This window comes from Bos mutus, chromosome 10, assembly GCF_027580195.1.
Source record: "Bos mutus isolate GX-2022 chromosome 10, NWIPB_WYAK_1.1, whole genome shotgun sequence".
Classification (NCBI taxonomy): Eukaryota; Metazoa; Chordata; class Mammalia; order Artiodactyla; family Bovidae; genus Bos; species Bos mutus.
In genome coordinates this window covers 6,188,098-6,214,235 of record NC_091626.1, presented here as the reverse complement: position 1 = coordinate 6,214,235, position 26,138 = coordinate 6,188,098, and the positions used below count along the sequence as shown (strand labels likewise).

The 26,138-nt window shown below is 37.3% G+C and overlaps 1 protein-coding gene across 1 annotated transcript in view; it reads left to right on the top strand.

Annotated features, from left to right (window-relative positions):
- ANKRD31 (ankyrin repeat domain 31) overlaps window positions 1-26,138 on the top strand; it is a 134,388-nt gene that overhangs the window by 11,153 nt on the left and 97,097 nt on the right. The window contains 6 exon segments of the mRNA XM_070378491.1: window positions 7,508-7,548; window positions 11,183-11,259; window positions 13,044-13,087; window positions 17,045-17,575; window positions 20,202-20,470; window positions 22,959-23,068. Of these exon segments, the coding sequence (XP_070234592.1) occupies window positions 7,508-7,548; window positions 11,183-11,259; window positions 13,044-13,087; window positions 17,045-17,575; window positions 20,202-20,470; window positions 22,959-23,068 (1,072 nt within the window).

The following is a 26,138-nucleotide window of genomic DNA, read 5'->3' as shown; positions in this document are numbered from 1 at the left end:
TCGTTTAAATATAAGTTTTATAACTTCTGAATTAAAAAGAAAAAAATTTTCCCCTTTAGCTTTAGTAACTGTGAAATGGGAAATAAAAATTAAATTTTTTCTCTTTATCTCAGAAATGTTTATTATGTGAATATTGTACTTGGCTCTAGATTGTACCTCAGAATGGTAATTTTGAAAGCTTGATTACCAAACCTTTTTGGTAGTCAAATCTAATTAAAAATATAGACTCTCAGACTCATATTTGAGTAGAACCTAGGACTCTCCATTTTTCAAAAGCCTCCCAAGAAATTTCTAATGATCAGCTAGATTGAAACAATTGCCTTAGAGGCCTGACTATCTTTCAAAGATTCTTTCATCAGATTGTAAATCAGCTATCTGCTGACCATGGGCTTCTTAAGATAAGAAGGGTTAAATGAAGTATTTGGTATTTGTCCTTCTTTTTTTGCCTTCATAGAATTTCATTGGTAGTAAAATAGATACCTCCTTTAACTTTCCCCTGCTTCTCCCCCATTTTTCTTTTAACAGTAAGTTAGGCCATGTTATCAAAGTGTTAAACATCTGTAGCAAATTTTAATTAGTGTTTTTTTTAATTGATAAGATACTGCTACTTTCACAGTTTTTAATTTTATTCTTTGAAAATAAACCTTTAGAAATTTAACTATGTGAGAGATAATGATTTTATCAAATAAATAGACCAGGAAAGGCACTGGTCTCTTTAAATAACTTCCCAAAGTTAATTTAAAGAAAAAAATAATGTATTGTTTTGAAACTTGAATATGTATTGCTTCAAAATCTGATGTTAAGTAAATTCTAAAAAGTTCAGTTACTAAAGAGATTTCTAAACAAAATTTTCATTAAAACTCAGATATAATACTGACATTTCAACTTGAAAACAATTTTAGAAATGATGAGATTGGGAATGACATATATACACCACTATGTATAAAATAGATAACTAATGAGAACCTACTGTCTAGCACAGGGAACTCTACTCAGTGATCTGTGGTGATCTAAAAGGAAAGCAAATCTAAAAAAGAGGGGATATATATATACATATAAGTGATTCACTTTACTTTACACCAGAGACTAACACAGCATTAAAGTTATAGTAAACATATAGTAAAGAAACTATACTCCAATAAAGATTTTTTTTTTTTAAATGGTGGAACATTTTAAGTAAGGGCAAACTATGAAGATGATAATGAGAATCTTTGGTTTGACAAGTACCATGCTAATTTTTAAAAACATAAGAAGTGTTTTAAAATATCATTTTTGTTGGGTCTTGCAGGTGCTATAGGCAAGCAGTTCTTTATAGGTGCTATATGGCAAGCAGTTTTGTTCTTTATAGGTGATATGGCAAGCAGTTTTTAAATTTTACATAGAAATTTTTAAAATTTTGTTTAGCTTAGTAGTATGTCTGGAGAGATAATTGGAGACATTACTATCAAAATTAGAAGATATAATAGTTAATTTTACATGTTGACTGGGCCATTGGGTACCCAAATAGTTAGTGAGACATTCTGGGAGTTTCTTTGAGGATGTTTTTGAATGAGATTAACATTTAAGTCAGTGGATTTGGGTAAATCAGATTGCTCTCCATAATCAAATGGGCCAATTATGGATGAGGGTGTGCTTTATCCATCCAGTTGAAGGCCTGTATAGAAGAAAAAGACCAGCCTCCCTGAGCAAGAGAGAATTCTCCAGCAGAGAGCCTTTGGGTCTTTGGGTCTACTGTCAGCTTTCTTGGGTCTTGAGCCTGACAGCCCACATTGCAGATCTGGACTTGCCAGTTTCCATAATTACATGAGCCATTTAGGACACATCTCTTACTCTGTATATACATATCCTGTTAGTTCTGTTCCTCTGGAGAACCCTGACTAATACAGTAGGCACCATTGATCTTAGTATTAATATAATTAGCTTTTAATCATCTAATGCTAAGTCACTTCAGTCGTGTTTGACTCTGTGCGACCCCATAGATGGCAGCCCACCAGGCTCCCCCATGCCTGGGATTCTCCAGGCAAGAACACTGGAGTGGGTTGCCATTTCCTTCTCCAATGCATGAAAGTGAAAAGTGAAAGAGAAGTCGCTCAGTCGTATCCAACTCTTTGCGACCCCATGGACTGCAGCCCACCAGGCTCCTCCGTCCATGGGATTTTCCAGGCAAGAGTACTGGAGTGGGGTGCCATTGCCTTCTCTGTTTAATCATCTGGAAGATGCTTATTTGACAGGGAATAATGATTAGTCCTGTGATTATTACTGTCAGGTTGCCTCTTCCATCTTCTGCTCTCTGAAATGCTGTCTAAGAGTTCTGAATCAGGTTGAATTTCACTTTTCCTTTCCATTATGCAGTTTCCACTTTCCAGCCTTATCCATATGTAAAGGTGAAATCAGTTAAAACGAACGTTAGAGAGAACCTTTAAAGAGAAATGAACAACCACAGGCTTGTTTGACAGGCTTGTTGTGTAATGGAAGAAGGATCATTGTTGGTAAAGCCAGAGGTTGCAGAGATTATGTGTATATTAATATGTACTGTAAGGGCTTTTAAAAATTGTTATTGAAGTGTAGTGATTTACAATGTTGTTAATTTCTTCTGTACAACAGAGTGATTCAGTTATACGTATATACATATATATTTTTTCTCTTTCATATTCATGGTTTATCACAGGATATTGAATATAGTTCCCTGTGCTGTATGGTAAGACTTTGTTGTTTATCTATTCTGTATATAGTAGGTTGCATCCTGCAGGGTCTTTTTAAGCCCCAGGAGAAGGTAGCATTCTCTCTTACTAGCTACCTCTCTTGAGGCATGAATAGCTGGACCAGTCAAATTCAGTGTGAGTGAGCAAAACTTAGGGAATTCCTTGACTCTACTATGCTGATTATTAGTGTCTTTGGTATCTTTTTCCTGACTCTAACCCATCCTGACCTTCTTTAATTCTTAGGGTCCTAGAATTGCTGTCTCTGCCCAGAGTTGCCATTGCTTAGGATTATTTTGGAAAGAAATAGGATGAAACCAGGGCCTTGGCTCCTAACTCAGCCAGAGTAAAGACAATTCTCATTCAGTGTTTAAATTACTTTGTGTTTAAGTTGTATTTAGATACTACTCAGACGGAGGGGCCTGGTAGGCTACAGTCCATGGGGTCTCGAAGAGTCGGACACGACTGAGCGACTTCACTTTCACTTTTCACTTTCACTTTTCACTTTCATGAATTGGAGCAGGAAATGGCAACCCACTCCAGTGTTCTTGCCTGGAGAATCCCAGGGACAGAGGAGCCTGGAGGGCTGCCATCTATGGGGTCGCACAGAGTCGGACACGACTGAAGTGACTTAGCAGCAGCAGCAGCAGCAGTGGAGTTTAGGGCTTATCAGGTGGCGCTAGTGGTAAAGAACCTGCCTGTGCAGGAGATATTAGAGATGTGGGTCTGATCCCTGGGTTGCGAAGATCCCCTGGAGGAGGGCATGGCAACCCACTCCAGTATTCTTGCCTGGAGAATCCCATGGACAGGGGAGCCTGGAGGGCTATAATCCATAGGGTCGCAAAGAGTCTGATACAACTGAAGTGACTTAGCATGCACACTTAGTGCAGTTTAAAATGACCGTTTTATCATTTTATAACTCAGAAGCAATGTAAAGATGGTACTATATATCCAGATTAAACAGTCTAAAAGACAATCATGCGGGTATTTTAAAATAATAAAAAAAAATCTGTATAGATAACCAAATCTCACTACCTCAGTGTGAGAGAAAGGTATTTTAAGTACACGTTATCAATAATTCATCAAGATCACTGAAGCACTGCAGGAATGTGTATTCCGTTCTGTGGAATGTGAGGATAGTTTGAGGATAGACATCTCATGCCTTATGGAGAGCCAGGGTTGATCTGGCTGACCTGGTCGGCCAGGCTCCCATTTCTCTCCCAGCAATCCATTATTCAGTTGAAGAAGATCTCAGATAGTAGAATATTGTGTTTTGGTTAAGGATTTATAAGCAGACTTGTTCCTTTTTCAAGTACTCTTAGTTAATACAAATTAAACCTTCTTTCACCTCTCACACCCTACCCCCAATAGGTTTTTTTTTTTTAATGTCTGCACTTGAATTACCTGGAAGGGGCAGGGGGAAGATGTCACATGTATCAACAGCACAGATAGCAATTTGTACTGCTTAAGAAAGAATGCATTGAGTGTATCCTTGTATTTTGATAATCAACAAATGAACAGCTCCAGCACCCATTATATTCTGAGGCATTATCTCTTGAGGAGTATTTCTGCCTGTGGAAGAGGGAAAAAATCAGCAGTCAGGAGCAAACTTCCTTCTTACTTGCTCTCTTATCTTTTGCATTTTCCTTATGTGGGTAGGAGCAAAGGAATAATTAGCCCTCAACAGGAAAATTCACTGGTCCTCTAGTAAGATAAGTGGGTGTTATAGATGCTTGAATGAATTGCTTTGTGAAGACTCAGAAATTACCTAGTGAATATATAAATAATGTGTGTGTGTGTGTGTGCACATGTGCCTGCTTAGTCTTGTCCAACTCTTTGTGACCCCATAGACTGTAGCCCACCAGGCTCCTCTGTGCATGGGATTCTTTAGGCAAGAATACTGAAATGAGTTGCCATTTAAGGAATGGCAGGGAATCTTCCCAAACCAGGGATCAAACCTGCGTCTCCTGCATTAGTAGGTGGTTTCTTTACCAGTGAGCCACTTAGGAAGCCAAGTATATAAGTATACCCTGTTTAATTAGACCCTGGTGCTGGGAAAGATTGAAGGCAGAAGGAGAAGGGGGCCGACAGAGGATGAGATGGTTTGATGGTATCACCAACTCAATGGACATGAGTTTGAGTAAACTCTGGGATTTTGTGATGGACAAGGAAGCCTGGCGTGCTGCAGTCCACGGGGTCACAAAGAGCTGGACATGACTGAGCGACTGAAGTGAATTGTTTAATTAATCCTTGGGACTTTCTAAGTTTACTTCTTAAAATTCCTTCTTTGCTGTGTGTCTCTGAGCTTTTTGTAAAGTCTTAGGAAGTATATATGTGTGGAACCAATGTAGTAACCTTGAGCAGTGTAAAGATGCACTATCAATAAATAACAGTGAACAGTGAATTAGAGAGGGTTTCCCTGGTAGCTCAGCTGGTAAAGAATCCGCCTGCAATGCAGGAGACCCCGGTTTGATCCCTAGGTTGGGAAGATCTCCTGGAGCAGGGAAAGGCCACCTACGCCAGTATTCTGGCCTGGAGAATTCCATGGACTGTATGGTCTATGGGGTCGCAAAGAGTCGGACACGACTGAGCGACTTTCACTTTGACTAATTGGAGAACATTGAAGTTCTCACATTACTTTGTGTTTTCTTGTTATTATGACTGTCAGTGATCAAAAATAGTTTGGAAGTTCAGACTAATGGTTTTATTTTCAGAAAGCTTTATTATTGATCATAGAAACAAATGTAGAAGGCCCCCAAAGAGAGATCTTTTTCTAAAGATTTTCTTTGATTCTAATAAGATATTTAAGGTAAGGATTTCTTTTAAAGTGATGAAAGCCAGTGTGTTGTGAAATCTTAAAATGTAAGCATTTTATCAGAGCATTTTAGCTTTTTTGAAAGGGACACAACAACTTCAGCTTTTTGGGCATGACCTGAGGATTGAGTAGAATCCATTAAGCATTTAACACTGTGACACAGAGATTGTATGATTTTTGGCCCTCAGGAGAAATATAGAACTCAGAACCTGACAAGAATGTCTCATCAGAACCATTATGGATTAATGAACTAAGAAAAGGAGAAAACTAGGAATTAAAAAGAAGGAACACTCCCTTTCTCTTTACCTAAGTTCCACAAATTCTTTTGTGAAAAGAAATTAAGACAAAAACTAAACATAAGGGCCAAACCCGTAAAACTCTTAGAAGAAAATACAGGGAGAAAGTATCATGACATTCTCTTTGGCAGTGATTTCATGCACATGAAAGCATAAGCAAACAAATAAAAAATAGGTAAGCTAGACTTCATGAAAATTTAAAACCTATCTGCATCAAATGGCACTGTGAACAGAGTGAAAAAGTAACTTAAAGAAAGGGAGAACGTGTGAAAGTGAAAGTGAAGTCGCTCAGTCATGTCCGACTCTTTGCAACCCCATGGACTGTAGCCCACCAGGCTCCTCCCTCCAAGGGATTCTCCAGGCAAGACTACTGGAGTGGGTTGCCATTTCCTTCTTCAGGGGATCTTCCCGACCTAGGGATCGAACCTGGGTCTCCCGCATTCCAGGCAGATGCTTTAACCTCTGAGCCACCAGGGAAACCCAAATGGCACTGTGAACCGAGTGAAAAAGTAACTTGAAGAAAGGGAGAACATGTTGATATATGTAAATCATAAATCTGATTAGAGATTGATGCACAAAATATATGGAAACTCATAGCAGCAACTAACTACCTGACTAAAAAATGGGCAATGGACATAAATAGACATTTCAGTAAAGAAGATATAGAGAATTTCCTGGTGGTCCAGTGGTTACAACTTGGTTTCATCGCTGGGCTTGGATTCTACCCTTGGTCCGGGAACTAAGGTTCCACAAGCTGTGTAGTGCAGCTTAAAAAGAGAAAGAGAGAGAGAAAGAGATGTACAAATGGCTTATAAACACATGAGAAGATATTAAATATCTTTAACCATTAGGGAAATGTACATCAAAACCATGATGAGATTCCATCTCTCATGTATTAGGATGGCTATTAGCAAAATAAAATAACAAATACTGATGAGAATGTGGAAAAATTGAAATTCTTGCCCACTGCTGGTGGGAAATGTAGAATGGTGCAGCAGCTGTGAAATATGGTATGGTCATTCCTCAAAAAATTAAACATGGAATTACCATATGACTTAAAAACTCCTCTTCTGGGTATATACCCAAAATAAGTGAAAGCAGGGACATGAAAATATGTTTGTCCACCTACACTCATAGAAGCACTGTTCACAGTAGCCAAAACATGGAAGCAACCCAAGTGTCCATTGATAGATGAGTAGATAAATAAAATGTGGTACACACGAACAATGGAATATTCAGCCTGAGAAAGGAACAAAATACTGATAGTTGCTGATACATAGATAAACCTTGAAGACTAATAATATTACTTATTATGAGCCAGTCACAAGAGGACAAGTATTACATGATTCCTTTCATATGAGGCACTTAGTCACATTCATAGAGACAGAAAGTAGAAGCGTGGATGCCAGGGATTGGGAGAAGGGTAAATGGAAAATTATTTAGATATGGAGTTTCAGTTAGGGAAGATCAAAAAGTTCTTGAAATGGAGGTGATGATTATGCATCAGTGGGGCTGTACATAATGTCAAAGGACTGTACCTTTTTAAATGGTCAAAATGGTAAATCTTATGTATATTTTGCCACAATAAAAAAGAATCTAACAAATAATGACATAAGAATTATATTAAATGTTAAGTTTTTTAGTTGTTGCATTAGCTTCGCATTCCTCAGTTGAAAATAAACGTTTTTTCTTTCTAGCAACCTCAGGATGAAATGGAACAAAATGGAGCTTTGTTACAGTAAGTATAATGATTTTTGGATTATTGTAGATTTTTAAAAATCATTTTAAAATAAGTCTTTTTCTTAAGAATTTTAGGGTTATTGTATGTTCTTGAGTAATTGTCCCTGTAGCAGCATAAGTATGTTATTTTACGAACATTCTAGGTAAGTTTTATTTCATGAGCAAAATTGAATAGGGTTGATTCTCTCTGACTTAAGATTATTTAAAAACCAGATTTGTAGCATAGCATGAAGGAAGAATTTGTAGAGCTTATTGAAATTAGACTTCATAGAACTGTTATATTTAAAGAGACCTTGTCCTTTAAATTTTTTTGAAAAAACCAAGCATGGCCTGTGGACCCCCGGGAGTCCCTGAGACTTTCCAGAGGGTCTGTGAGGTCAAAACTATTTTCATAATAATGCCAACACATTATTTGCTTATGTCATGGTATTGACATTTGCACTTATAGTGCTAAAGCAAATGGTGGATAAAATGATGGAGCCTTAGTAGGAATCAGGGCAGGGGCACCAAATAGTACTAATAGTCCTGTTTTTCCCGGCCGTGTACTTACAGTTTAAAAAAAAAAAAAAAGGTCAGTTTTACTTAGTGCATTTGATGAAGCAGAAAAGTTGTTAGTTTTATTAAATTTCTACCTTGAATATATATCTTTTTATACTTCTGTTTAAAGTGTGATAGTTAAGAGCACTTGATTGAGTTACAAGATTTGTAAAAAAAAAAAAAAGCATGGTTTACTTTTTTTAACTTGAAAGAATGACAAACTGATTATTTATGCAAGTAAATGGCAGATATTTTCTTGAACTTTCTGGGAAGATTGGTGGAAATATTTATGAAGGTGACCTTTTTGAAATTTTTGTGATAAAATGTATCAATATAGGGAAGATCTGCATAACTTAACACATGAGTATTTTCTTAAAGACCAATGCATGGTATCACAACAGCATCCACAGACAAGTGAAAGATCCGGTCAAAGGGCAAGACAGACCAATACAAAAGTTGACTGGTTTTGTTTCAGTTTTCACATTTCCAGTAACCTTTAAGGAGATGATTGCTTCTGGAGTCTTGGTATGTCATCTAAAAAGAATACGCACAATTATCCAAAAAGGCTACTAAAGTGCTAACTGCATGTCTGTGTGAGGCCAGACTTTTGTAATATACTTCAAATAAAAAAATACATGGCAAAAGATTGAATGTGTTGTAGCAGTTCAGATGGCAGCTGTCTTCCATTAAGCTGAATATTAAAGAGATTTTTAAAAATGTGAAACTTTCACACTAACTTTTTTTCATTTTGGAAAATACAATAATTTTAATAAAATATATTAATTTATTAGATTATTAGTTATTTTTAAGTTAACGATTAACATTTTTTTCTCCATCTTAATTTTTAACATGTAAATACAAGTAAATATAAGCCACATAAATAAAAACTCCTTGAGTTCATCACTAATTTTTAAGATTATAAAGGCGTCCAAGGGCCAAAAGTTTGAGAATCACCCTTTTACTGAATATATCAGCAATATAAGTTGATCTTCAGAATTGGAAAAAGAAAAGACTAATACAACATTTATAATCTCACTGCCTGGAGAGAACCATTGTTAACGTTTTGGAACATTTTATTTCAGGCTTTCTGTATATTTTTGTTTTGTTTGTATTTTCAACCAAGTTGAGATTCGTCTGCGGATAGTTTTGTTTCCTGTTTGTTTTTTTTTCTTTCTTTCTTTGGCCTCACCATGTAGCTTGCGGAGTCTCAGTTCTCAGACCAGATACCGAGCTCCTGCCCCCTGCAGTGGAAGCCTGGATTCCTGACCACTGGGCCACCAGGGAATTCCTCTTGTTTTTAAATTTTTAAGTAGTAGTTTACCATAATTACTATTTCACATCTTTAATATTTTCTAAAAAAATGCATTAATGACCTCATTTTTTCATTGTATAACTTATTATACTATAATTCATATAATCATTTTTCTCTTATTGGATGTGTATGTTGTTTGCTGCTGCTGCTGCTAAGTCGCTTCAGTCGTGTCCGACGCTGTGCGACCCCATGGACTGCAGCCTACCAGGTTCCCCCGTCCATGGGATTTTCCAGGCAAGAGTACTGGAGTGGGTTGCCATTGCCTTCTCCTGTAACTGCATAGTGATACACCAATTCAACTTACTGCTATGGGGGAAAAACACCATTTAATGAGACATGAAGACAAAGCACAAACCCGACTAAGGGGACACATGCTATGGACCACAGCACGGCTATGACCAGAGCAAGTGGGGGGACGGGGGAGGGGAGATGGATGGGTAAACTGCAGCCTCGGGGGCTGGGGGGGTGTCTGGATTGGCTATGACTAAGCAGACTACAGGATGAGACAGGAAATCAAAACCAATGATGAAAGCAGACACACTGTCAGAGAACTCCAACAGCAAGGAAAACATACAGAACTGTTCTTTTACAAATATTCAGAAAGAAATCAAGCATGAAACCACAGAGAAATCGTCAGAGAATTTTAAATATCATCTAATTAGCCAATGATGCAAATTATAAAAACAGTGTGTCAAAAGGCCACAGAGTGGACTAGTTACCATTGTTAGACTAGTCACTGTTGTTTGCAGTCTTATCTAAATAACTATGCCTAATATAAATAAGTTTTTTAATAACTTAGGTGAAAGTTTGCTCTAATTTCAAAATTCTCTTTTATAATTAAGGAAAAAAAAATCTTGTTGCTGATTCAGACTATGATTTTGTTTTATTTTAGATCAGCTTGTACTCATAATCATATTTTAGGAAAAAAATTGGCATTTTTTCTGTTTGCCTCATGGAAATTATTCTGTATGAGCAGTTTCATTTTCAAGATAGCTTATATTGATTGCTTCTGTTTTTTAGGCAGGAGAGAATGTCCAATTTATTATTCTTGCTTAGGATTCAAGTAGCTATGCCTGGTGCATGAAAACTTAAAACAACTGGAACGAGCAGTGTTTTTTGTTTTTTTTTTTTAAGGAAGATATCTTGATTGCATTTGTATAGTAAATTAGATTGAGAAAAAAATAGTTTACTGATTGCTTTTCTTCAATCAGCTTTTAATTATCCCAGGGTAGGTGATCAAAATTGTAGATTAAGCATGACCTTTATTTTGCTTGTAATCTCTTCCCTTCAGCATTTCCTACCCTTTTCCCCTTGCTGTGAAATACTACTAAGGTGAATAATGTCTGAGAATTTTCTCATTACTGACTTTCACTTACATCTTAAACTATAATGACAAACTTTAAGTGTATTTGAGGATTTAAATAGCCATGCTACATGAATTAGGACAAATTTTTCTCTCTCACCCCACCCCTGTATTTGGTAGACAATTATCTCCAAAGTTACTTTCAGGTCTAAGTGTACTTTAGCTTGTTTACACTCCTGAAGTTCATTCCTTAATATTCTGGCTCTCTCCAGTTTTGAAGCCATTTGAAATTTACATGTTAATAAATTGGTAGTAATTGTAAAAGTAACTAGAATGATGGAGCAAAGACAAAGCCTATTTGAAATTCCTTTAAATTAAAAAGAAATTTAAATTTGTCTGAATGAGAAATAGTAGTTTTTTTTTCCACTTAAAATTTTGTATTTATTTATTAATTGATTGACTTTTTTTTTTTTTCCTGAGGTTTAGAAAAAGTCATCCAGTGTTCACAGTATCATTTCCCCAGGCTGAACTTTCACTGAACCACCGAAGTAGTCTAGGTATGCTTTTATGGGTAGAATCATATAAAATGAATTTGTCTTTGCCTAAAAATAGAAGCCTTAGTTAGGTATGGATTTATTTACAAATAGGCTGGTCTATTGTAATTGCTGCCATACACTTTTACATATGAAATCAGTGTTGCTGTTGACCTTGGATCCTGCTGCTTGAAGCTGCTCATGTGAGAAGCAGCTCAGGTGCAGTCAATACTTGTTCCTCCATATGTCTGCTGTTTTACTTGCAACTCAGGGGCTCAAATTTAAAAACAGTGTTTGTTTTCTCTGTTCATAGCAGACCATTTGCTTGATTTCAGCTGTATTAGAGGATGGCTGTCTTTCTCTTTGAAGTGTCTCCAAAGTATGTTGTATGACAGTGTAGAAAATATTCTTAGTGGTCATTAAAACCTTGTATTATAAGAAAAGGTACAAGGACATGATAGTTGAAATTGAAAAGTTAAGCTTTAAAAGTTCTGCCCTCTCCTGTTTTGTTGCCACTATAACAATAGAATTACCACTTAAGCCCGGCACCAACTCTCAACTAGGTATTCCTAGTGCCTGGAGTTTGGTCTGTAATATTATTTATTCATTATTTTAACAAATATGTATTGAGCCTGCTGAGTGACAGGCGTATGGACGCTATGGGTGTACAAATGCCAAGTAAACCAGGGATCCTAAAAGGATAGCTGATCTGGAGCTTGAAGATAGGATGGATCTGAACCGTCTTACCATTGGTGGAAAACAAAAATGTTTTCAAGGGTGTCTGGGGGCAATGCTAAAAGGATAAAGATCAGTTGTGCTCCCACTGTCCAACCTGTGGCAAATTAGTTGAGGAAAAAAACGAACAATGCTTTTGGTTTATAGAAATAAGTTTGTGAAAAAAACCATGAGTTCATGTACTCAAAAAATGTTAGCAATGTAGTCTCTCTCTATATACATATATACAAACTATAGCAAAATGTGTAAAAAATTTTTATGACTTTAAGAAGTAAAGATTTTTAATACATGTACATTTAGAACATTTCCTGATTCCTTTTGGCCCTTACATGAATGTTCCTTTTATGCTTAACCACATTCATTCATTTAAATTCTATTACATATAATGGAGAAGATGATGACACTGAGAAAGCAGATACAAGTTTTCCTCATGTAGTTGCAGATACTTAGAAGGACTCAGCCAGAGTAGAGAGGTTTTTGTTTTTTTGTTGTTTTTAATAATTTTACGTATTTCTGTTTCTGGCTGCCCTAGGTCTTTGGTGCTGTATGTGGGCTTTTTGTGGTTGCTTGGGGGCTATATGTTGTGGTACTTGGGCTTCTCATTGCAGTGGCTTCTCTTTTATTGAGGAACGTGTTCTCCAGGGCTTGCAGGCTTCAGTAGCTGTGGCATACGGGCTCAGTAGTTGTGGCACAGGGGCTTAGTTGCTCCACTGCACATGGGCTCTTCCCGAACCAGGGATCAAACCCGTATCTCCTGCTTGGGCAGGCAGAGTCTTTATCACTGAGCCACCAGGGAAGCCTGAGAGGTCAGTTTTTAATTCGACTAGTCCCAAATAATTATCATTTTACCTTGCTTCATGTGAAATATTTCTTAAGGAATGGAAGAATTTCACAACTTTATTGCTAACATGATACTTTTAATAAATTTGTGTAACATTTATAAAGTATTTGATATATCTCATGCATGTCTGAGGAAATCATTTCAAGTTATGTGATTAAGAAATGCTGAGTAAGACAATATGTTTTATTGTTTTAATAAAACTGGAATGAAAACATATAATGTTATCTTCTAGGACCTGAGGCTGAAAATCCTGAAGTGTTAACACACCCAGAAAAGGTTTGTCTGTATAATGGAAATTAGCTATTCAGATCTTGGGTTTAGATTTTTTAAAATTATATTAATAAGTATCAAGCCCATTTAAGTTTTCCCCTAAGCAGAAATGTGACTAGACCATTTCAATAGAATTGTGTAACAACCCATTTCAGTGTTGTTGTTGTTTTTTAAGGGGAATCATTTTCCAATATTTTTCATGAAAACTCATATAAATCCTTCTTTGGAATAAAGCAGTCTTTTACCATTCACAAGGTTTTTTGTGAATTGCAAAAGTTTTTATCCCCTACATTCCCCCATTCAATCTGGGCTGCCTCAGACAGAAAGCATGAGGACACTTTTCTTACATCTGTAGTGGAAACCCATTGCAGTATTTATTCTGGTCTCCAATGAAATAGAATTTTATTGATCTGTGCTTCTTTTCTGTCAGTCTTATTCATTATCTAGAGGAGGAGAATATAATATCAGATTAATTGCTGAGGTAATATAGCAAAAATGCGTTCTGTTGCCTTGTTTATTACCTGGAAAAGAATGTGTCTATAAACCCATTTCAGTGTTTTTTTTTAAAAGGGGAATAATTTTCCAATACTTTCCTTATAAACTCTTATAAATCCTTCTTTGGAATAACGCAGGCTTTTACTGCTCACAAGGTTTTTTGTGAATTGGAAATATTTTTTCCCCCTGTCTTCCCCCATTCAATCTGGGCTGCCAAAGACAGACAGAAAGCATGAGGACACTTTTCTTACATCTATTACCCTCTTTCTTTTGATATTTCCTATTGGATAGTGCTTTCTCATCTTCCAGTTGCTACTTGATAAACATGTCCTGAGTGCTTGTTTTGGCTTTGCTTTCTGCTTGGTGCTATGGGAAATCAGAGGACGATAAGACTGGCTCCGTCCATAACAGACTACAACAGTCAAGGACCTCCCAAGGCCAACCCTGTCATAGCTGTACCTTACTTCATCTCAGATATACCTTAGCATTCCCACCTCTATGCCTTTGTTCAAGTCAGGAGCCAGAAAGCAAGAGAAAGCATAACATTTGGAACTATATAGGTTGCATTCTAAGGGAAGTATGTCATTTACATGTGTGATATATGGAAAATGATACGTCATAGACTTACAATGAGGGCTGTGAGCAACGATAGCTCATGGTGTTTGGTACTAGTTGGTGCTTAAGAAATGTGTGTTTTTCTCTTTTATTCCTTCACAGATCATTAATTTCTGGCTTAAGTACCATCTCGTTGGATCTGTCTCAGATAACTTTAGTGATCTTGACCAAAGTAACTGCTCCTTCTCTATCTAGCATTCATTATTTACTGTGTCAGTATTTACCTGTCACTTGCCTCCTATGACATTAATGTATTTGAGAGAAAGGATTTTTTGAGCAAAGAAGTTTAGAGAGCACTGTATGCCAGAGTCTCCTCAGAGATTGATAACTCACGTTCTGAAAAGTCTTGAGGTAAAGAAACCTATTTAACCAATTTTAGGCTATCTTGAAAACTCTTTATTGCCTCCTCTTTTTCTGCTCCAGAAAACTTATTCTTGTAACACTAGGGCTATGGTTTACGCTATTAATTTGAGTTAGTGCAGTGTTTTTGATGTTGTCTACAGTTTATTTAATGTCATGTGTTAGTTAATGCTTTCAGTTTTAATTTAGGAGTTAAGTTCCTTTAGGGCAGAGTTCAATTCAATATATATGTAAGTTTTATTTGATTGAGGACCTTGAGTTTAGTAGATATAAGGATTTCAGATAGGAAGGAAAGCTTGAACATGTTTAAAGAATGGGTAGGGTCCAGTTCTTCAGTTCCTTCTAAATTTCTTTTATCTTTTGGAGCAACTTATAGGTTGCGTTGCTAACAAGTAAATATATCTTCTTAAGCTCTGCATGCTATGTACAGAGAATATAAATGGTAGCAGGTGGAAAAGGAGGAGAGGGAGAATAAAATGTTCTTCACTTCTCTTATTCAAATCAGAATATTAGAGGGCTTACAAATTACAGTGCAGTGGTGTGTCAGTGAAGGTGGACTTGATTTTTAGAAACAGACAAAAGTCACTGAAACCCATTCTGTTATTTAAGGTTATGCAAATTAACAATCTGAAATGTTGAAAAATAGCTTAGTGCCTTTAAGCTATTGAAACTGATTTTCTTGAATGGCTTATAAATGATTTTAAAAGCACTTTCAAAAGAAGAAGTCTAATAATATTTGATTACTGGAAATATTTTGAGAGCTTGGGGCTGGTGCACTGGAACGACTCAGAGGGAGGGTATGGGGAGGGAGGAGGGAGGAGGTTTCAGGATGGGGAACACAGGTATACCTGTGGCGGATTCATTTCGATATTTGGCAAAACTAATACAATACTGTAAAGTTTAAAAATAAAATTAAAAAAAAGAACAAAAAAATAGTTTTGTAGTTTTGTGCTTTTTGTTCAAAATAACCACAGGTCAGAACCATTGATTTATAGCAGAGCTGATAATATTTACATAGATCTGTGTTTTCATTTCTCCTTTTCTCCCCACTGACCTCCTGTCCTTTGGCCTTTTTACTTCACATTTACATATTCATACAGAGGTGGGGAACAAAAAGAAGGTGAAACTACACCAATTTTGTTCCTGGTTAATGGTTTTAATAAAATTCAATACGGATTTTTAGCAAGGGAGAATTTTCCAACCATTAAGTGCAGTGAAGTTTTTAGGTTATCTGTTAGTTTAACTATCCATGTTATGTTATCTCTGCCTCTTTCCTTAGCCCGGATAATTTAAACTTAAATGAATAGATAATTTGTCATCTGTAATTATGGTCCAGCCAGTTTTACCTTTGATTCACTATTAAATGTTTAACCATGGATTCACTGTCATTAGTAATTTGGTATCAGTTCAGTTTAGTTCAGTTCAGTCACTCAGTTGTGTCCGAGTCTGCAACCCCATGAATGGCAGCATGCCAGGCTTCCCTGTCCATCACCAACTCCTGGAGTTCACGCAAACTCAAGTTCATCGAGTCAGTGATGCCATCCAACCATCTCATCCTCTGTTGTCCCCTTCTCCTCCTGCCCCCAAATCCCCCCAGCATCAGGGTCTTTTCCAGTGAGTCAACTCTTCGCATGAGGTGGCCAAAGTATTGGAGTTTCAGCTTCAGCATCAGTCCTTCTAATGAACACCCAGGACTGATCTCCTTTAGAATGGACTGATTGGATCTCCTTGTAGTCCAAGGGACTCTCAAGAGTCTTCTCCAACACCACAGTTCAAAACCATCAATTCTTCGGCACTCAGCTTTCTTCACAGTCCAATTCTCACATCCATACATGCCCACTGGAAAAACCGTAGCCTTGTCTAGACGGACCTTTGTTGGCAAAGTAATATCTCTGCTTTTCAATATACTATCTAGGTTGGTCATAACTTTCCTTCTAAGGAGTAAGCTTTAATTTCATGGCTGCAGTGACCATCTGTATTGATTTTGGAGCACAAAAAAATAAAGTCTGACACTGTTTCCACTGTTTCCCCGTCTATTTCCCATGAAGTGATGGGACCGGATGCCATGATCTTCGTTTCCTGAATGTTGAACTTTAAGCCAACTTTTCCACTCTCCTCTTTCACTTTCATCAAGAGGCTTTTGAGTTCCTCTTCACTTTCTGCCATAAGGGTGGTGTCTTCTGCATATCTGAGGTTATTGATATTTCTCCCGGCAATCTTGATTCCAGCTTGTGCTTCTTCCAGCCCAGCGTTTCTCATGATGTTCTCTGCATATAAGTTAAATAAGCAGGGTGATAATATACAGCCTTGATGTACTCCTTTTCCTATTTGGAGGAAGTAATAAAGAATATTTATATTTATGGAAAGGAGGAAAGTTGATAAAGCCTTTTAGTGGAATTTAGCAACATGGTGAACTAGAAAACTATAACATTTTCATTTTAAACACTTTTTGGTATATGTACTAATAATGTAACTTCTATTTGGAATATATAGGAACTTAGTAGAAACAGAGACTCTCCTGAAATAAGCCTTCTCTCAAATCCTTCTATTAAAGAATCTGATACATTTGCTGTAAAGGAGAAGTCATTATTAGAGCCAGAGAAGGAGCCTAGTGAGCAAGGTGCATTAACCATGACTTCGGAAGAAAACAAAGATGAAGAAAGCTCTCTTGAAACTTTTGTATCTGCCTTAGAAAGGGTACTCACATCACCAGAAATCAGCCAGGAAGAAAGACTGTTTAGAAAAATGAATGATTTTGAACCTAGAGAGCTGGCGAACCCATTGAGCAACTCTTCGAGCTCCATATCAATACCTTTGACATGTCACAGAGATTTTCTAGAAGACCCAAAGGATGATGCATTGCCAGTTGAGGTATCAACAGCCTTAAACACATTGTCAGATGCCAAGGTGGAACCCATCTGTCACAGGAAAGAGGGAGGCATCAGTCTCGGTGCTGGAAATGAATGTTCAGGAGTGGAGCCCGGTATGTCTCAGACTGATGAAGACTGTACACAGATAGCAGAGGTGGATTTTGAGACTCTTTGTTCTACTCCACCATTTGAACAAGATTCCAAGTTAGCTGAGCTGCAGGACAAGCATCTTCCAGTGCAGCAAGTAAGTGTAAGTATGAACCGACAATTTTACCTTTTATAGTGACCTTTAACGAGTCTTCATTGCCCATACACTTTATTTTAAATTCAAACCTACCTAAACAACAACTTTTTGACTTTGAAGCATATAGTGATCTTTTGAAAAGTTCCCAGGATAGAGTTTTCAAGGAATTGAAAGTTAAAATAGTCAAGTTTATCCTCTGAAAACCTGAGAAGATATATCTTTATCACATTGCTTATATAGTTGAAAGAAAAAATTCTTTCTCAGACTTTTTCCCTGTTAGCTCAGAAAATCACTGTGTCTACCTGAGTGCAAAGTAGAGGTAAGATACCCCATGTTAATTTCTAGTTGGACATAAATACAGTTGCTCTTCCAGGAGAGGGAAATATAGTTGGTCTGCCTGGCTTCAGTATGGCTTTGCTTTTCGTGGCTGAGGATACTGTCCGGTGACACAGTTTGGTTTAGAGTTCCTGGACTTTTGTGCTGGGAGACCCTCCAGTACCTATCACTTAACCAACTTACCAACTTTTCATGTTGGCAGTTTTTTCTTGGTTATAATAGTAATACATCCTCATTATATATAAAAATAATCAAACATTACAGTAAGAGGAAGTATCTGACAATTCCACTTACCAGAGATAATTGTTAACCATTTACTGTATGTCTCCATTTTTGCTATGTACAGTCTCTGTAAGTAAATGGGATTATATTATACATAATGCTTTGTAACTTATTTTTAAATTTTAATGATACATCTTGGTTATCTTTCTATGTCCATGAATGTAAACAACTTGTCGTTGTTGTTTAGTCACTAAGTCGTGTCTGACTCTTTGTGACCCCATGGACTGTAGCCCGCCAGGCTCCTCTGTCCAAGGGGGTTTTCCAAGCAAGAATACTGGAGTGGGTTGCCATTTCCTTCTCCAGGTAGCACTACTTAAGTATTATTATTTGTTGAGTGCTATTCCACTGTGTGGGCATATATATATTGTGTGTATAAAATAATACATATAATTTATTTAACCAATTCACTAGGTCATTTGGATTTTTTTCTTTTTTCCTCTGGCTCTTACCAAAATGCTCTTTTGTACATTTCTTGAAAGGTTTAAATAACATGATACTGCTACTGCTACTGCTAAGTTGCTTCAGTCGTGTCTGACTCTGTGCGACCCCATAGACGGCAGCCCACCAGGCTCCCCATCCCTGGGATTCTCCAGGCAAGAACACTGGAGTGGGTTGCCATTTCCTCCTCCAATGCATGAAAGTGAAAAGTGAAAGTGAAGTTGCTCAGTCGTGTCCGACTCTAGCGACCCCATGGACTGCAGCCTACCAGGCTCCTCTGTCCGTGGGATTTTCTAGGCAAAAGTACTGGAGTGGTGTGCCATTGCCTTCTCCGAACATGATACTAAGCTCATGTTATTCACATAACATACATACCTAGAATAATACTGCATGCAATTCTGATAAAAAAATTTCAATACAGACATTTTTTAATGATATTTTTAAAAATCCAGAAAAAGAGAAACTAATCATGGGGATAGGACATGAGGATTAAATTAAACATTCCAATATTCTCATCTAAAAAGAGGTGGTATTAGTAAAGTGTAGGAAATTATGACTGGTATTGACAGAGTAAGCTTTGACTTAGGCAGGCTTAAAAAAAAGTCTACATAAAAGTAGAAAGGAGATTGATTTAGAACAGATCAAATTAAATACTCTTTTACTTAGCTGTAATGAAAATATGAAATTTGTTACCTTGTGAAGCTTCAGATGCTGAATATATAAATAAGCTCAAGAAAGGTTTATATGATATGTGTAAAAACATGTATCCTCGTGAAAGTTAATTCCATAATGGATTATTAAGGGGATATTTGAGCCATTCATGATATACTGGCTAACCTTTTAAATCAGTGTAATGGAAGTTATATACTAATACTATCTTGTCCCACAAATACCACTTACTGTTGCTGTCAAATAGCAAAATTCTAGACTGAATAGAACATTGATCTGGCCTGGCATGATATTTCTGTATTTATGTGCCAGTCATCATTTTGTACTACTCATTTCCTATAAAATGAAAGCACCCAGAGTGACCTTAGGTTTGACCTTGAGCTTGTTTTTTTTTTTTTAAGTCTTTATTGAATTTGCTACAATATTGTTTCTGTTTTATGTTTTGTTTTTTTTGACCTTAAGACATGTGAAATCTTAGCTCCCTGACCAGGGATCAAATACACACCCCCTGAACTGGAAGGCAGTTTTAACTGCTGGACTGCCAGGGAATTCCCTACCTTTGAGTTTTAAGGATGAATATTACTTATGTAATACAAGTAGTATATTTTTGTATTAAGCTTTTAAATCCATATTGTCATTTATTATATTAATATGAAATTTTCATTCTGTTCACATATGTCATGGATTTTTATGTTTTCACCTTATGAGGCATTTTTGTGTAATCAAAGGACAAGATAAAACTTAATTTCCTCTAATTTTATTTTTTTGAATTGTTGTAATCATTTGTATATGTATTTACATCTTATTACAGAGTCTAGAAGACCCAAATCCATTTGAATTGCAAATGTTGGTTCATCAAAATGTCACCTCTTGTGATCCAATAAATAATAAGAGAAACTCATATCTGGAAAATAACTCTGACCAGGACCCTCCACATGTGTTAAGAAGATCGTCCAGACTAAAAGTAGTCAGAGAGGTAAAGCCCACAGATGACATGTATAAGATGCCAGAGAAAATTTTACCCAAAATACTTGGCCGTGAGGATCAAACAAATAATAGCTCTTCAACTGAGAATTTCAGGTATGCTATAGACTTATGCTTGGGACATTAGAGTAAGTTTACAGTTCAGTTCAGTTCAGTTGCTCAGTCATGTCTGACTCTTTGTGACCCCACGGACTGCAGCATGCCAGGCCTCCCTGTCCATCACCAACTCCCGGAGTTTACTCAAATTCATGTCTATTGAGTCGGTGATGCCGTCCAACCATCTCATCCTCTGTCGTCCCCTTCTTCTCTTGCCTTCAGTCTTTCCCAGCATCAGGGTCTTTTCCACTGAGTCAGTTCTTCGTATCAGGTGGCCAAAGAATTGGAGTTTCAGCTTCAACATCAGTCCTTCCAATGAACACCCAGGACTGATCTCCTTTAGGATGGACTGGTTGGATGTCCTTGCAGTTCAAGAGACTCTCAAGAGTCTTCTCCAACACCACAGTTTAAAAGCATCAATTCTTAGGTGCTCAGCTTTCTTTATAGTCCAACTCTCACATCCATACATGACTACTGGTAAAACCATAGCTTTGACTAGACGGACCTTTGTTGGCAAAGTAATGTCTCTGCTTTTTCACAGTTATGTTTAAGTAAAGAACTTTATTTTTCAGTGTTGTTACATTTATTTTTCAATTAAAAAAAAACCCAGAAAACACCTTTACTTTCTTTTTTTAAGATAAAGTAATGGGAAATTGTATTTTAGCTTAATGCTAATTTTCTTTCTTTGTTTAAAATCCATCACCACACATAGTTACAAATTCTTTTTTTGGGGGGGTTGAGAACTTTTAAGGTTTGCTCTCTGAGCAACTTTTCAAACATGTAATATGATATTATTCACTATAGCCACCATGCTATACATTATTACCTTTTGACCACCTTTAGTCATTTCACTTAACCCACCCTGTCTCTAACCTACAGAACCAGTCTATTCTCTGTATCTATTAGTTTGTTTGTCTTTTTAGATTCCACATATAAGTGAGGTCATACATTGTTTGTCTTTCTCTGTCTGGCTTACTTCTTTTAGCGTCATGCTCTCAAGGCCCATTTGTGTTGTCACAGATGGCAGGATTTTCTTCTTTTCTATGGTTAAATACTTTTCCATTGTGTGTGTGTGTGTGTGTGACATTTTCTTTATCCATTCATCCATCAATGGATACTTAGGTTACTTCCATGTCTAGACTGTTAAAAATAAAGCTGTAGTGAAAATGGGACTGCAGATATTATTTTGAGATAGTGATTTTGTTTCCTTTGAATAGATACCCAGGAGTGGAATTGCTGGATCATATGGTAGTCCTATTTTTAATTTTTTGAGGAATCGCCATACTGTTTTCTATGGTGGTTGCACTAATTTACATTCCCAGCAACAGTGCATGAAGGCTCCTTTTTCTCTGCACCCTCTCCAGCATTTATTATTTGTAGACTGTTTGATAATGACCATTCTGACTGGTATGGGGTGATATCTTATTGTGGTTTTAATCTACATTTCCCTGATGACTAGTGATGCTCAGCACCTTTTCATGTACCATTTGGATGGTGGGCCATTTGGATGCTTTCTTTGGAAATGTCTCTTTAGCTCCTCTCACATTTTTTAATTGGATTTATTTTCTGTTTTGTTGTTGAGTTGTATGAGTTCTTTATATGTTTTGGATATTAACTCCTTTTCAGATATATGATTTGCAAATATTTTCTCCCTTTGGTAGGTTTTTTTTTTTTTCATTTTGTTGATAGTTTCATTGTCTATACAGAAACTTTGATGTAGTGTCACTTGTTTATTTTTGCTTTTGGTGTGAAATCCAAAAAATCATTTCCATGACTGATGTCAAGGTGCTTACTTACATTTCTTCCTAGGAGTTTTATGGTTTCATGTCTTGTGTTTAAGTCTTTACTCCATTTTGAGTTGATTTTTGTATGTGGTTTAAGATTGTTGTCCAGTCTTTTTCTTTGACATATGACTGTCCAGTTTTCGTAACACCATTTATTGAAGAGACTATCCTTTCCCCATGGTATATTCTTGGCTCCTTTGTTGTAGATTAATTGACCATATATGAGTAGGTTTATTTTGGAGTTCTCTATTCTGTTTCATTGATCTATATGTCTGTTCTTATCTCAGTTTTTTACAGTTTTTGATCAGTGCCATACTACATGGCAAGTCCTTTCTTTCTTGCAGAGAGCCTGCCTCTTTTTCCCTAGAAGTTGGAAATAGAGTAGATAGTGGCATGCCTAGGTGGGGAGTGAAGGACAAGAGACTCAAAATACTCACACTTGTGACTGACTTTCCCTAAAGGAGAGATACCATAGATGACAAAAAAATAAGCCTAGAAACCATAATAACAGGCATATATGTCACTGTATTATCTGCAGCTTACTCAGGAGCAATCTTCATGTATAAAACTGCCATCGTGCATGACAACAGCCTAGTAAAATACCTTTGAGTTTTAAAAAATATTAGTCAAAAGTTTGGTATGATTCTCTGTGAATGTTTGTGGAGAACATGATAGTAATTTTAAAAACACGTTTGATTTTCAAGAATGCAGAACCCTGCTTTAAAGATTGAAGGTAAAGGGAAGACTGTTCCTTCATCCAGGCTCAAGAATGGAGAACAGATCAAGAAAAACAGAAAACTTGGAGGTGAGGCCTGTTTTCTTTATTTCTTTAATAAGTAACTTACAGAAGCAGAATTCTGGTACTAAAAAGGATTTAGAGATTATTATGTCTCAACTTTCTCATTTTACTGATGAGGAAGTTCAGAAAGGATTTTCCCCAGCACTGTGCAGCTCATCAGCAGTGTAACTAGGACTTGATCCTTAACTTCTACCTTATAAGCTTCCCTGGTGGCTCAGTCAGTATCCTTAACTTCTACCTCATAGGGTCATGTATTTTCTAAACTGGTACTTTTAAGACAGTAATTTCAGAATCCTTTTTGGATTCAGATGTCTGACCTTTTGTGGTGTAACTAGCCAACATAGGCTTTGGGAAATTAAACCCAGAAGAATAAATAGAGGAAAGAAGGCAAACGTATTATGTTTGTAGATGTTATTTCTTTGTTCCTATATGTAAAACCTGAAAGAATGAACTTAAAACTGTCAGAAATAATAAGAACCTAGAAAGCGACTTAGCAGCACCAACAGAAAGACTGGTTACAAAAAATAGTGAGACAGTTGGTAGAATTGAGATATGGATTGTAGATTAAAGATTAATATTTTATCAGTGTTGAATTTTCTTAATTTGATCACTATGTAAGGTAGTATCCTTATTTTTAGAGAATATATCCTTAAGTATTACTGAGTAAAGGAGCATGGTATATACAAATTATTATTTCTGTGTGTATATATGTCTGTGTGCATGTATATATAAAGAGAGAGAATGATTTAAGTGGTGGCAAAATGTTAACAATGGGTGGATCCTTTGTTTTATTTTTACAACTGTTTTATAAATCTGAAATTATTTCCAGCTAAAATGCTTTAAAAAATGTAATAAAACAAAACATGACAAATAAATATCTTTCATATATATATTGCTGCTAAGTCGCTTCAGTCATGTCCGACTCTGTGCACCCCCATAGAAGGCAGCCCACCAGGCTCCTCCATCCCTGGGACTCTCCAGGCAAGAATACTGGAGTGGGTACCCATTTCCTTCTCCAATGCATGAAAGTGAAAAGTCAAAGTGAAGTTGCTCAGTCGTGTCCGACTCTTAGCGACCCCATGGACTGCAGCCTACCAGGCTCCTCCGTCCATGGGATTTTCCAGGCAAGAGTACTGGAGTGGAGTGCCATTGCCTTCTCCACATATATATATTACACATTTTCAAAATATAAAGAAGATCCCATTTACAATAGTTACAAAAGCGAGAAAATACCTGCTTATATGCTGCTGCTGCTAAGTCGCTTCAGTCGTGTCTGACTCTGTGCGACTGCATAGATGGCCGCCCACCAGGCTCCCCCGTCCCTGGGATTCTCCAGGCAAGAACACTGGAGTGGGTTGCTGCCGGGGTCCAGCCCCAGCTGATCCAGGGTATTCGAAGGGGAGACGGCTTCGGTGACTAAGTATTCATCAAAGATATAAAGAATAAGAGAATGAGGATAGCTCAGTAGGAAAATTCAGTGGAGAAAAGAGGCTGAGTAGCTTGGTTTATGCGGGAGACCAATAAAACTTCAAGACAAGAAGCTTGCACCACTTATGTAGGCCGCAGGCATCCTTCCGTTCTCCCGAAGGAGAGGAGACACTGAGGCCTCCCCGGTCGGATCTTAGAAGCCCAGGCATAATTAGTAAGCATGGTGGGTTCCGCGCTCCAGATGGAGACTCAGCCAGAGTGAGAGAGAGAGCAACATGGGGAGACCAGTATTTCGAGGAACTGATCCCCATTCTTTATTTTCCAGAGTCTGTTTTTATACACTGAGATGTTATATAAAAGTCGCGTGGGGACAGCAGTCCTGACTTTTATTAAAGTCAGGTGCTTCATACAAATGTATACAAGAGGTCTTAGGGGTGTTACATCATCTTCTGGCCAGGGGGGCCTGCTGACAATTTATGACCCTCTCCTTGTGACAGTGGTCAGTCAACCAGAACACTTTTTTCTCCAGGGGTGATTATTCTTAATCACCACCCAAATAAAGTTACATTCCTATAGGGTGAGGGTGTAGTGGGTTTTAGTTAGGGAAAGAATTTACTTAGCCTAAGGTCTAATGTGATTTATATCAAAGGTTAATACTTATTTCTTCTATATATTCATTAACGTGTGTAAGGGCAGGGGATGTGGAGACTTAGCAACAAACATTGGCTCAACAAATGAAAAACCCTTCACCCATACAATTTCTTATCAGCCCACTATACTTATACTAATGGTTTTCTAACTTTTCTAAGGAACCTGTTTTTAGAAGGTTTAAACCATCTCATGCCTCTCATGGTTGGGAGGCTGTGAGCAATCACATGTGGCCGGACGAGCCTATCAGGCAGGCCAGAGAACCTTCAGAGGAGTTTGTAGGTTAAAACACTCTTGTCACGCCCAGGAGTTTTTATTAACTGGAGCTCTAGGTTAACTCCTTCTCCGAAAGAGGTGGTGGGAGACAGCCCCCTGTAAAGTCAGAGGTGTAGGTGAGAGCATAAAGTAGTAAAGTAGGCAAGCTGTGGTTATGGGGGTAGATGCTTGAGGATTTCCAGGGGGACTCCTGAGGCTCGATCCCGTCTTTGTGTATGTCGAGCCTCCTTCCTCATGACCTTTGTCATGGGCGGAGTGCGTCACGCCGGCCCCCAACAGGTTGCCATTTCCTTCTCCAGTGTATGAAAGTGGAAAGTGAAAGTGAAGTTGCTCAGTCATGTCCGACCCTCAGCGCCCCATGGACTGCAACCCACCAGGCTCCTCTGTCCAGGGGATTTTCCAGGCAAGAGTACTGGAGTGGGTTGCCATTGTGCCGTGCCTGCATAAAGAGAGTGTAAAAATTATGCAGAAGAATATAAAAAAGATGAATAAATGGAAAGGAGAACCGTATTCTTGACAATAAAGATCCAGTATTGTAAGAAACTTCTCCCTAAATTATTCTGTAAATGCATGGCAGTGCAATCAGAAACTGATTTCGTATATTTGTTAATTGTTTTCTTTCTTTTTTTTTTTTTGCTTTATAGGTCTGGAGGCTAGCTTGAGAATAATATAAAATTTCAATTGGAAAAGTAAATATAAAAACTAGCCAAGAAAATTCTGAAAAAAAAAAAAA